Source organism: Gopherus evgoodei, chromosome 1 (genome assembly GCF_007399415.2).
Source record: "Gopherus evgoodei ecotype Sinaloan lineage chromosome 1, rGopEvg1_v1.p, whole genome shotgun sequence".
NCBI lineage: Eukaryota > Metazoa > Chordata > Testudines > Testudinidae > Gopherus > Gopherus evgoodei.
In genome coordinates this window covers 308,073,116-308,086,412 of record NC_044322.1, presented here as the reverse complement: position 1 = coordinate 308,086,412, position 13,297 = coordinate 308,073,116, and the positions used below count along the sequence as shown (strand labels likewise).

At 44.0% G+C, this 13,297-nt stretch overlaps 1 protein-coding gene across 1 annotated transcript; it reads right to left on the bottom strand.

Annotated features, from left to right (window-relative positions):
• Window positions 1-1,797: 1,797 nt before the first annotated feature.
• AMIGO2 (adhesion molecule with Ig like domain 2) lies at window positions 1,798-12,899 on the bottom strand. The gene is made up of 2 exons (XM_030548886.1): window positions 12,500-12,899; window positions 1,798-4,782 (listed from the first exon to the last, which is right to left on the bottom strand). The coding sequence occupies exon 2, from the start codon at window positions 4,707-4,709 to the stop codon at window positions 3,144-3,146; it is 1,566 nt and encodes a 521-aa protein (XP_030404746.1). The 5' UTR covers window positions 4,710-4,782; window positions 12,500-12,899; the 3' UTR covers window positions 1,798-3,143.
• Between the last annotated feature and the right edge of the window lie 398 nt (window positions 12,900-13,297).

Below are 13,297 nucleotides of genomic sequence, written 5' to 3'. Positions count from 1 at the left end.
TACAAATCGGATACTCTTTACCTCTGGCTTTTCCTTTCTGTCTTACCATTTTGTATTCAATCCTCTGTTTCAATCACTTTGCTCCTTCTTGTACAGTACAAAATATGTCCATGCACATATGGCAAATCATGGGGAAATCATGTGGCTTATTTCAATCTTCTTTCTAATCAAAAAATCCTCAAGCAAGAGACAGCTTCTTAAAGGGCACATGTTCCTCTCATAAAGGTCAATGACAAATCTACCACTGACTTCAGTAGAAACAAGATTGGTCCCATAATTATTTGCTAACAGAAACTATATGTAGGGCTACTGATTTTGTTTTAAAGTATATAGGTAAAGTATTACAAAATATAGATATATGTATGGAAAGGACGCTAAAAGCCTTATATCTTAGATATGAGCAGTTATTTAATATATGTTGTTCAAAGTAAAAAACTGGATCTTTTATACCTACACCCCCCCCCCATTATTCAATCTCTACAAAAGAATTTAAATAATCATGTATCTGATTTTGGTTTCACATGTTCAAGGAAGCAAACATTCTAATGATTCCAAACAGCTGTCCAATTCCTCCTCTTTTCCTTCTACATTGTGTACATCACAGCAACATTGTTTCATAGTTTAATTTGTTTTCTAGATAGGTGGCTGTCAAACAACTAGATACATCCTGATTTTTTTCATAGCAAATTAGTTGTTATATTTTTAGCTATCATGGGCCAAAATTCAGTCTAGTGTAAACAGGTGCCATTCCACGGAAGCCACAAAAGTAGTAAATTATTATTAAAATTAGAGTCAATGGAACAAAGTTCAACCACTTACATCATTTGGCCCCTTGACTCTAACTTTGATAATTCTCTCCCATGTAGTATACTCTCTGGAGATACAATGGCCAAGGACTGTCAAACTTACATTGTATAGTACTTTAACTCTGAAGAGACCTGTTGATTTCAAAGAGACTCCTCAGAGTTAGGTACTATTCAAGGTGAGAAGGGTGGCAAAGTCTAGCCCAATGAAAATGTAAGTAAACTAGAAAAGAATGAAAATAGTTAAAGCCCAGTGTACATTTTTATAATATTATTTTAAGGACTACAATAAAGTGTGCTACCTAGTAATTAACTCTAAATTGTTTTGGGAAACAAGATGTAGGAAAGACAAGAGGTTCAAAATAAGGGCCCTATCCTGTGAGCCGCTGACTAACGCTGTGTCTACATTGCCATGCCAGAGTATGACTGGCAGCTCATGTAGACATAACCAAGCTAGCTTTAATCTAGTTAACTCATGTAGCAGAGCCGTGACCCTGGACAATTACTCATGTAGTTAAGCCACACTGACGCGCATGGGGAAAATTAGCTCAGATATGTCTACACAAGCTACAGTCATGCTCCGTAACTGCAGTGTAGACGTGCCCAGTAAGTTGAAGGTATATTGCCCCTCACAGGATTGGGCCCAAATGTTATAGTTGATTCTCTAATACCAATCTTTAAAAGCAAATTTCATGAGAACACTAACATTTCAAAGTATGCCTTTGAAAGAACAAAGCAAAAAGCAACCAAAAATTAGAAAAAGGGAGGGAAAAAAACCCCTCTGTTAAACACTGGGCCCAGTCTTGCTCTCATTGATGTCAGTGGAAGTTTTGTTACTGAACTCAAAGGGAGTTGAACTGCTTGAGTAAAGAATGCAGGATCCCAAACATGCAATACATGATTGGACAAATCTGCTCTCCTTACTTTCATGAACAATCCCATGGATTTAATTATAAGAAAAGTGAGGAGGATTTCTCCCCTTCCTATTTAGTTAAATGTTTCTTATGGTAAGAGGTAGGCAGATTTTTCTGTGCCTGGCCATAAACATTTACTATACAAAATGATTAAGATAACATACAAACACTCTGGAATATTCTGGTTTGTGTAACTTCATTTATTCCTTTACAAACTGAATGCTTAGAGGATGGGAAGAGGTTTGGTAAGGGCTGTTTGGAGGCACACGGACTGCAGTTCTGTTCCCTGATATTCCAATTTACACCCAGATCCATATATTTAAGATACTGATTCTTATAAGCACACAGATTGAAAAGACAGTATCATCTACAGCAAACATGTTTTCCCCACAACTGATATCTAGAAAACACATAGCAAAGTGTCCCCCACCTTTACATTAACACTCTGGGTAAGTCTTCACTGCAAAGTTAACTTGGATGATACCTGCCCAGGTCTGAGGCGCCAGGTTAGCCTAGCCCAGGTGTGAGCAGCCACCCTCCAAAGAGATGCCTGAATTACTGGGTACATCTACAGGGCAGTGAGTCTCAGAGCCCAGGTCAACTGACTTGGGCTTGTGGGGCTCAGGCTATGAGCATAAAAATAGCAGTGTAGATATTCCAGCTGCTGCTAGAGCCTGGGTTCTGAGACCCAGTAAGAGGGGGAGGGCCTTAGGGCCCAGGCTGCAGCTTTAGTGGGAGCATCTACACTGTGTGTACACTGTTATTTTCAGCCCTGCAGCACAAGCCCGAGTCAGCTGATGAGGTCTCTGAGATTACTGCTGTGGGGGGTTTTCTGCAGTGTAGACATACCCTCTGTTTCCTCACTGGTGATGCACTCACCTGTGTGTCACTAGGATGGCCATAGGCATATCCCATGTGTACTGCAGTACACTGAGCTGCTTTATGAATTTTTCCCAGTGAATTGTGGGAGAACTTGTTTGTCCTTCTGCACATTGAGGGGAATTGTGGGAAGGTATTAATAGACTATCAGCACTTGGGTGGGGATTTAGCCTGAGTCCTCAATGAAAACTGGGTGGGTTACTAGCCTCAGTGAAAGCAGCACTTGCCCTTGAGCCTACAACCACAGACAAGCCAGCTAGCCTGGGCTGATGGCACCACTAGACTCAGGTGAGAGGTTTTTGAGTGTAGATAGGAGTGGGATTGGGGCAACACCCAGGTAAGAGCCTGAGTTAATTCTACAGTGAAGATATACCCTTTGCTAACCTGTGTGATGTTGCATGTTATCCCAATCACAGGAAGAGTAGGTGGACCTGTTCTTGAAGACTACTGACAATGCATTTTTTGCCACATTTTATTATTTTTTTTCCAGATGGCTGCTACAGGCAGGGGCGGTGTTGAGAGATTTAACTGCACACTAGAAAGCAAACTAAGATGATGGCATGAAAGGTGTATCCGAGAACACCGAGTTGACAGAATCAGAGTCAGATTTTGCTCGGGTTGTTTTCAAGATGCTCTCCGCTATGACAGTTTCTTTGGGAAACAGTCTCACCTTCCCATTCTGTCCATGTTTTGGCTCGTTCACAGGCTCAAGGAACGCCACTCTCTTACCACTGCTGGATTTCTTCTCATCAGCTGGAGGATCCTGAGATGGAGTGGAGTTTAGGATGGATGAATGGGCACTGCTTTGGGGCAGCTTCCTTTTTCTTCTTCTTGTCTTACACTGACAAGGACATGGGGTCAGATAGAGATAAAGCAGTACCAAAATAATACTGGCTACACAGGCAGCCAGGGTGGTGAAAGCAGTGTTAAATGCTTCATGAGCATGGGATCTGTTCACTGTGAAATTGCTTACATTAATTCTAACTTCTATGGTTTCATTTAACAGTCTTCTTTTATTTATTGCAATGCATGAATACAGCCCAGAATCCTCCAGCTGGGGATCCATTATCTCTAGACTCCCATTGTGAAACACCTTAAAATTGTCAGTGTCCTTATCTGGCTCCAGTAATCTATTGTCCGGGCTAACCCAGATGAAATATGTGCCTGCATCACTAATTCTGCTGTCACAGTGTACAATCAGCCTTTCTCCAATTTGGGCCTCATGAATAAACCCAAAGGCATGGAATGACACATTGATGGTGCTTTCGGAGCAATTCAGAAAGTTGTCATGCAATAAAGGCAGTTTATTGGAACCTTTGGGATCAGATCGTAATACACAGGCATACTCATTTTTTAAATCCACAACTGAGTTGAAGTGTCTGCGATACCAATAAATTAGCATGGAGTATAGAGTACAGTCACAGTAAAATGGGTTACCATGAAGATAAATTCCACTGAGTTGTTTGGCCGGTACTAAACTTACGCGTTGAATAGGTACTGACTGGATGTGGTTATAGGAAATATCTAATAATACAAGTTCTGTAAGTTTGTGTTTTCCAATATACAAGTCCAGTGGGAAGTGTGACAGTGAGTTACAACACAAGTACAGTTTCTGCAATTTGTATAATCCTCCAAAGGCAGCAGAATCAATCTGTGCTATCTGATTGTTGAAAAGCAAGAGAACTTCCAGTACTCTCAGCTCTTGAAATAAAGGGCTTCCCAGTGTCTTCAGGTTGTTGGATGACAAGTCTAGGTACTTTAAATTTGGAGTTGTGGAAAAGCTTCCAGTGATAATACTGCTAATACTATTATGATTGATTATTAAAGTATTCAGTTTGTCAAAAAGCACCGGGACCCATTCAGGTTCCAAAAATGCAATTCTGTTATAACTCAAATCCAGTCTTTTTATGAATTTGAAGAGAGTTCCTGGCACCCTAGAGAGGTTCTTATTGGTGCAGCTTACAATGTCACTAGCACAGATGCAGGCTGTAGGACACAAGCCAGAGGCACTGCCACATACACTCATTGTAAAGACCAAAAGGCATAGCAGTCCTCTGCCATTCAGTTTAAGAACACCAAGTCGAGAAGAAATTGTCTGGCAGCTTAAAGACATTATGGCTCTCTCTCAGCCGTCTCCCCGTTCTCCTTGCCACAGATTATACATGTAGTTAGCCTTGCACTAATCTCTGTTAAAAGAGGAATATAGAAGTACAGAATGTTAACATAATGTTCACACCCCATTTGGTTTTCTGTGCAGATCTTCTGAACAAATGCAGTATTTTAAGTGACCGAATCCGTTCCATTTCATGTTTAGTTTTCAAATCCATTATTTCCTAGGCCATGATTTATCAACTTTTTTTTGCATCTGTTAGATTTTGAACCCACCTGCAAATTCTCATATTACAGACCTATCATTTTTTGCTCTCCCTTAAAAAAAATACTACCTGTTCTCAGCCTCCTAGCTCAGTATGTGCAATTTCTGACAGTTGAGAGAGACTATTATAAGAAATGGCAAGGTAAGTATGCAATTTCTGAAGGATTTCACTGTCATCCATGTTCCCAGTCCTGGTCCAGGGATGTAGCTTCTGATGCAAGAAAAAGAAATGGCTTGTGCCACACCAGTGCTCTTCTCTTCTCTAGTGGGGAGAAGTTTTTTAAGGGTGTTTCTTCCCAATCAGGAAATGTTACCCACTTCCAAACCAATAATTTTCTAATCCACTATTTAGTTTTAAATGTCAAGATAATTTCATTTGTTGTTGTTTTAATAAGTTACTGCACACAGTGAAGGAAGCAACACTCGTAGTTAAGATTGCCCAATACTTTCCATTATAAGAACCTGTTTTCCATTTGCAACTAACCATTCAGGCTGAAATGTTCAATGTGAGGTATCTGCCTCAAGTTGCATTTTTTTGAGTTTCAGCTAAAATGGTTCAGCTGTTTTTCAGAATTTGGTTAGGCGAAAAATAAGATGTTTTGCTCTTGTTAAAAAAAACCTGACTACTACTTTATTGAGATGTTCTAGAGCCCTCCATGCTTTGGAGCAGAAACTTGACATTTAGCAGGGAGGTCGCCCCACTGCCAGGCATGTGCCTTATGCCATCTCCATGAAAACACACCTAAATTTGGCCAAATTGTAACCCCTGAAAAAAATCTCAATTTGCACATGCTCAGTACAGAAGTGTAGAGGTTAACAGCTAAATTATTCCAAGATTCCACGTGCACAGAGCACACTGCTTCCTTTCACAGCTGGGAACTGGACTGCCTGTACACTGTCCCCACAGAGCGACTCCATCCCTGGCAGCAGGATCTGAGCAACTGCTGCTGCAGGCCACAAGAACTGAGAAGAGGGAGACTGTCCCTCCTGGGCTCTCAGTGCCAGGGCCGGTGCAAGGATGTTTCACACCCTAGGCGAAACTTCCACCTTGCGCTCCCCTCCCCCGCACCTCCACCCTGAGGCACCCCCCCCACCCTGAGGCACCTCCCCCGCCCCCTTCCTGAGCACGCCGTGGCTGCTTCACTTTTCCCGCCTCCCAGGCTTGCGGTGCCAGTCAGCTTAGGGGCCGCAAGCCTGGAAGGTGGGAGAAGTGAAGCAGCCACGACGTGCTCAGGGAGGAGGCGGGGCAAGGGTGAGGAGTTCCTTTGCGTGCTGCCCCCCCGTTACTTGCTGCAAGCGGCCCTCCCCACGCTCCCCTTCCCCAGCTCCCTCCGCCTAAATGCCGGCGGCGACCGAGGTGGCTGACGATCCGGCCGCCGCAGTCACAGCAGAAGAAAATGATGTCCCCCCAATCCCAGCGCACTAGGCGACCGCCTAGGTCGCCTAAAAGGTTGCACTGACCCTGCTCAGTGCTCCCCCTTCTGGCACCCCCGCAGCATGGAGGCAAAGGAGGAAGCTGCCTGACTTGAAGGCTGAGGGATAAGGAAGGGGGGAGATGTGGTGAAAAAAGATAACAAGCAGGGGGACAGAAGCTCAGGGGGAAGAGGGATAGGAACCTGATGGGGTGGGAGGGTTAGAAACAGAAGCGGGAGGAGGGGCAGACGATGGAAGGAAATAATAGGAACGGTGAAAGGGACAAGGTTTGGAGCAGAGAAAGGAGCCATGGCAGGGAGGGAGAAAGAGGTTAGGAGTGGGAGGAAACATGGGCAGAAGCAGGGAACACAAGTCAAGCCCTTAAAAGCTAGGAAGTGCCAGAAGTAACATTGCCTGTGCAATCTTAATTTAGCCATTTTGTGCACATGAATGATGATACAGTGTTTAATTACATGATCACATACTTTTTTTTACAAGACTCCTACCTTACACGAGATGGAGTGAGTGAATCAGGGTTGTGCAGGGAAGGAGGCTGTTGTCTGCAGGAGCCCTGCCTCCTTTGTTGCTGAAGTTGGCAGGTGTATAGTGAATGAGGCATGGGACGGCAGGAAGAGAAAGGATGGCCTCATTGTTAAGGCACTTAAATGTTGTCCTGGTAAATTAGATTCTGTCCTTGTCTCTGCCACAGAGTACCAATGATGTCAGGCAAGTTATGTAAACCAAAATTTGTATAGGTGACCACTGTATGTTCCTCATTTTCTGGATACCAATATGGGGCCTGATTTGCAGGAGTGCTGAGTACTAAGAACCACACTGAGGTCAATGGGAGCTCTGCTCTAGACATATAAACTACTACAGAATACTGAGTACTCTGAAAAACTAGGCCTCAGGTTTCTCAAATTGGACACTCAACATCAGTGGACACTTTTGACACTACCTCAGTCCCCTATATGTAAAATGGAGACGATAATACAACCTTCACCTCAGAGGACGGGTGTTGTGAAGATAAATTCACCAGTCTTTCTAAAGAAATATGATACCATAACCAGAGCATCATACAAAAGCCCATGAGGAAATACATGATTTTGTATTCAGTACAGAGTTTGGATGGCTGTGGAGTAAATAATGCATGAGGCCACACATTGAATGATGAGGCTAAAAAGAAATATTCAGCAGCTGCTCATTCAGTGAGCACCATCCATAATGTGCATCATAAGAATCAGGGATGCCACAGAAAAATAGTATGTGATCACATAATTAAAGACTGGAAGTCTGCAATGGATTGCATTTCCTAACTTTTGAGTGGTTGGTTTTGAAATCTTTGCAGTTTTAACACTCTTTTCACATAGTAGGTTTTTTTAAGTGTAATATCATTGGAGAATAATACTGGAGAATTTAAAAATAATTCCCATCTGAACTATAACTGGAATCCCTGAGATATTCTAAATTGGATGCAATTAATTCAGTTTTGGAAGGGTGAACAATAAGATACACAGGCTTCTATGTATGCTTCCATCCCTATCCACTGCTATTTCACCAGACAATTTTAATTTCTGTGCCAAGATACTTTATAAGGGATATTGCTACGTGGGAAATATTATTAGCTAATATTTGTCATTGACACTAGAATATTTTGGTAACGTACATATAACTGCTTCACAATAAAGTTGGATATGTAATTTAGTAGGAAACATTTAACAAGCTATGATTTATGGTAAAAATGAAGAATGCATGTGGACTTGCATTAGAGGATAACAATATGTAGTGTTAAAAGTGTCTTGTGTTTATATTTTGAGTTTATTGATCTAAAATTATAGTATTTATAGTGATAAGTGGATGTGTCATGATGAAATATACATTTCTGTATACTTGATAGGAATTGTGGACCAGATTCTCAGGTGGCACGAACAGCCCCTTTGATTTCAATGGAGCTATTTACAGCGGCTGGGGATCTGGCTCAGTCTTAGATTTTTGGTCTGGTTTTTAGAGGTAATGGGTGCTCAGCACCTCTGAAGATCAGGCCATGTATGTCACCAGTGTAAGATTTAAGATGTCCTCAACTAGTAAATGGCATGAACCTTCACACCACTTTATGTCCTCATATGAATGTCTCCATGTCTTCTTCTCTGCTTCCTCCCATGCCTAGAAAAATCTCTCAAATTCTGTACACCACCTCTCTTGGCTCACTCAAGTCCTCCTTAAAAACTCACTTTTACCACAAAGAAGTGAATTATTTAAAATTAAATGTAAATGTCTGTTCACTAAAACATGTGCACAAAGTGAGCTGCCACATATCATCTCAAACTTCTCCTCACCTCACTGTATTCTCCCTCCTTAAAACATGATTGTGTAGACAAATAAGTAGGCAGCTGGCATGCTGTCGCTGCTGCTTTAAATGTTTGCCAGAATTGTTGGATTGTCTCCATATGCTCCCCATCTGTTTGCTGCATTCACCTGTTGTCACTTGTTTTATACGTTGACTGCAACCTCTTCAAGGCAGGTTACATGTTATGTACAAATACATGTTGTTATGTATTTGTACAGTGCCTCATACAGTAGGGCTTTGATCTGTGACTGGGGTCCCAAGGTGCTAACCACAGTACAAATAATAATAATAAATCCTAAATTGAAAAATCTAGGCAGGGGGATTGTGTCTACCTAGCTGTTGTGTGAAGAGCTGAGCGCATCTTTGGGCACGGTACAAACAATAATATTTCTCTTTCCCTTGCTTGTAAGTGCTTGTGTTTTGTTAGTGATGGGATGAGGAACCATGTTAGAACTTCGTAATTTTAACTGGTCAGGAAACCAAGTTTTCTAATGAGTTTTTTCCTTCTTTTTTTAAACTGATATAAATAAATGAAGATTCAGAGTAAAATTTTCAAAAGCACCTAAGTAACTTAGGAGGCAAGTCCTATTTTTCAAAATCAAATTTAAAATCAGTAGCCTGTAAAGTCATTTAGGTGCTTTTCAAGATTTGTATATGTAGTCTTAAATATTAAATACATTTGATTACAAGCTCTTTGGGGCAGGTACTGCATCTTCCTATGTATTTGTACAGCACCTAGCACAATGGGGCTCTAATTATGACTGGAATGTTTAGCATTACTGTAATTCTAAATAAATAATTACACACACAAAAATTACATGCAAGGGCCATTATTATGGTTGCAGAGTTAAGCACTCAAAAGTTAGAAAATGCCAGAATGTTCCCTTTCCTTATTGGCTCCCAGTGTCCCTCCCCTGGCACCTCATCTGAGTGTAACTCCCAACCTAATCCCACCTGTACCAGTAATTAAGCATAATAGTAACAGAAATGGTGGGTATCAGAGGGGTAGCCGTGTTAGTCTGGATCTGTAAAAGCAGCAAAGAGTCCTGTGGCACCTTATAGACTAAAAAGATGTATTGGAGCATGAGCTTTCGTGGGTGAATACCCACTCTGTCGGAAAGCTCGTGCTCCAATATGTCTGTTAGTCTATAAGGTACCACAGGACTCTCTGCTGAAATGCTGGGGGAAGACAAAAGTATTAACATTAGCATCTTCCTTGTATTCCTTTTTGGATTAAATTTAACAAGCCTTTTCTCACACACAAGGTATAATGATTTGATTATTGAAAATAGACAAGTATTATTTTAAAATAAACCTACTTATATGAAGTACAAATATTCATTTAAAATCCTAAATTTAGGGATCCTGCATGTGCACAGTGTTAGAGCCATCAATTAGGAATAGTCCATTTAGCTGAACAAAAATATTTAAGACCCAGTTTTTGCAAAGGTTCCACATTGGTCCTCTTGAGGAATCAAGCCCCAAATATTTTGATTAATCTCAGAAAATTGATCATTCTCTATGGAGGGCTCCAGCCCTGTGTAATGTCACATACACTTGCATTCATGGAGGAAACTTCTGGGGTTTCTACCAGGAGCCTCATAGCTCCGTTTTTCCCCACTTCCGTGCTTCTGCTCTGCAGGTAACATTTTTTGGTTTTTTGTTTCTTTCAAACAGATTATGTTAGGATTTTATTTTTAAACAAGATTGTTTTGGAATGTTTAACCTTTTGGGGTGGGAAAGACACTAACTGACTCAGATCTCCAGTGAGCATAGTGCTTGGGGTGTCACTGAAGACTGACAGTTTCCCCGAGACATGTTTTTTTTATACTAAAGATAGCTCATCTGGCTTACATGAGCTAACTGAGAGATGGGTGAACAAAGGGGTGGGGGTGCCAGAGAGCCTGGATTGGGTTAGATACAGAAACAACAGCAATATTATGTATAGGAAGTCAATGTCTGCAGCTCTTCTCAGTTTATATGGGTGCAAAAAATGCTGATGCCCAAGGCTTTCTGTAGTACAGACCCTGCTACTATGGCCTTAATTGCCAAGCAGATCATCAGATTAATGGAAACCTGCCTTTCCCCATGGTAAACTGCAGCCCACTGGTAGTGGTGTCCAATTTTGGTCAGTCTCCAAGCAGTGACATTTTCTGCAAAATATAGCTCAGTTTAGGATTCTCAGTGTCTCCACAGGCTTTTCTGATCATTTAAACTAAACGTTAGGGAAAATGTTCACTACTTATTCAAACATCTGTTTTTAACAAGTTTATTTTTTTTTAAACTGCAGAGCTCTTTTATGTATTGTCTCCTTAACATTCGCCTACAGCTAAACTTTACTATGTAACCAAGCTCTAAAGTTGCTCTGGGGAAGGGGCAGTATCAGGACTGAGGGGGCAGTATCAGGACATACTCAGCAGAACTGACAGGATCTCCTGCTTTGAAACAGGCTTAGCTCACATATGAAAAATGCATAGATTACTGTTTCTCAAAATAGCATTGTTTAATTTCCTTGTTAGCTGTCACTTCTGTTAGGTAAAGGTCAAAGCATAGTTAAATATTTATTTTAGGAGGGATTTTAAATCATTTATTGTAGAGGGTTTAGAAAGCAGTTACCCCCATGCACATACTCAAAGTTTTAGAATTAACATCTCTTATGAAACTTAACAAATTCCCCATGGCATATAAACAGGTGGTGGCTTTAAACCTCACTGAAGAGTTAGGAGTGAATACCACAGTTTAGGTTTAGGAAGATCCTTAATGTTGAACTTTTTCACTCCTTGGGGGGGGGCAGAACCTCATCTTTCTCCTTGTCTATCTTTTGCCATCCCTTAGGGAAGACTAATTTTCTCACTATGCAGTGATGCTCAAATTTACCACAGTCTAAGGTCTCTCTCCCCTGCTTTCCCTTCATCTCTACCTTATTTTGTACCCTGTCTCCAAGGCCGATGAGGGTGGGGGAATGGGGGGGGGGGAAGCCGGTACAAATTACTGGGGCCCGGCTTCGTCGGCCCCGGTTAGCTGGTCTGCCCTTGCTGGGGGGGGCCTGAAAATTTTTTTTCACAGGCACTCGAACCCGCTCTCAGTGACTCTGCCCCACTCTTCCCGGAGGGGAAAGGTGAACAGATGTCCCGATTTTATAGGGACAGTTCTGATTTTTGGGTCTTTCTTATATAGGCTTCTATTACCCCCCATCCCTGTCCCAATATTTCACACTTGCTGTCTGGTCACCCTACAGAGGGGTAATGGGGAAATCAAACTGTTTATGGTCCCTGTGTAGCCCTGGTGCCACTTTGCCCCCCAGGTGTGTTGTTTGCTCCTTCCCTTATTTTTGCTCGTCTTCTTCATTCCTCTCTCTTCATTTTTGCGTCTCGATCCCTTCCTCTCCGATTCTTTTCTCCCCTTTCTCTCTGTCTCCCACCTCTGCCCCCCCCCCGTTCAGAGCCCTGGCTTTGCTCGGGGCAAGGATTCGGCTGGCAGGGAAGGGCGCCTTCCTTGTTCCCGGGCGGGCTCACGGCTCTGGGGCATGCTCCTGAACGGGGAGCGAACCCAGGCGCTGCTCCGGGGCTGCCTGCTAACTCCAGCCATGCTCAGCAGGAGCAATGCACCCGGATCGACGGGTTTTGCCGTCGCCTTCATGCCTCTGCCCGCAGAACCCGCCTGGTGCCGGGGCACGGCCAGGGCCCGAGAGTTCCCATTCACTCTGCCACAAAGGGCTTCTGGAGCGGTCCGCCAGAGGCTGCACTTGGCAGGGTAGGAGTCGGATTACCTGGGGGTCCAGGCAGCCGCCTGGGAAGGAGCAGCAGCCGCTCGTTCATCGCAGGAGGCAGGGCGTAGTCGGAGGCGTGGGCAGCGCTGGCCAGTGCCCTGCGGCGGCGTCCAGCCCTGCATGCTCTTTGCTCCGAGGCTGCTCCAACTTTGGGAACGGGCGGAGCCGGAATGGGAGCCGGGCGCTCTGGCCCCACAGCGAGTCCGTCTTCGCTTCGCAGCGGGCGCCCGCCTTCCTCTGCAGCGCGGGGACTAACAAATGCGGAGCCTGCCACCGCCTCCGTCCCCCAGCAGCGGGATTGGTTAGAGCAGCGTGGGGAGAAGGGGGGAGAGGGAGCTGCTCCACTGCGGGTAGCCAATGGTTGCAGGAGGTCGGGGAGAGGGATGGGGTGCCCGCGGTAGCCACGAGGCTGTGGCAGCGAGGAATGTAGCGCTGCTGCGGTGATGGGGTTTTTATTCTCGCTTCCCCGCCTCCCTCATCCCGGAGCCGATCCGGCGCCCGAGCCCACTGAAGACTAGCACAGCTGCGAATCGGGCCCTTGGTTTCCACTGGAGGAACGGCAGCTCCTCCTCCTTTGAGCCGCGAGGCGGGGCTGTGCTATAGCAGGGCGGGCGCAGGCATCAGGGGACGGGAGTAGCCGGAGCTCCCGGCAGGGATTTCACAGGGGAGAGCCGGGGACCTTGCCAGTCCGGAGGGAAGTTGCACGTGAACAGATGTAGGCACGTGTCTGTCAAGTGCAAGGAGCCCAGCGAGCCTGGGTGCCAAGTGGGGCGCGGGGTGGCCCCTGGCCAGGGCCAT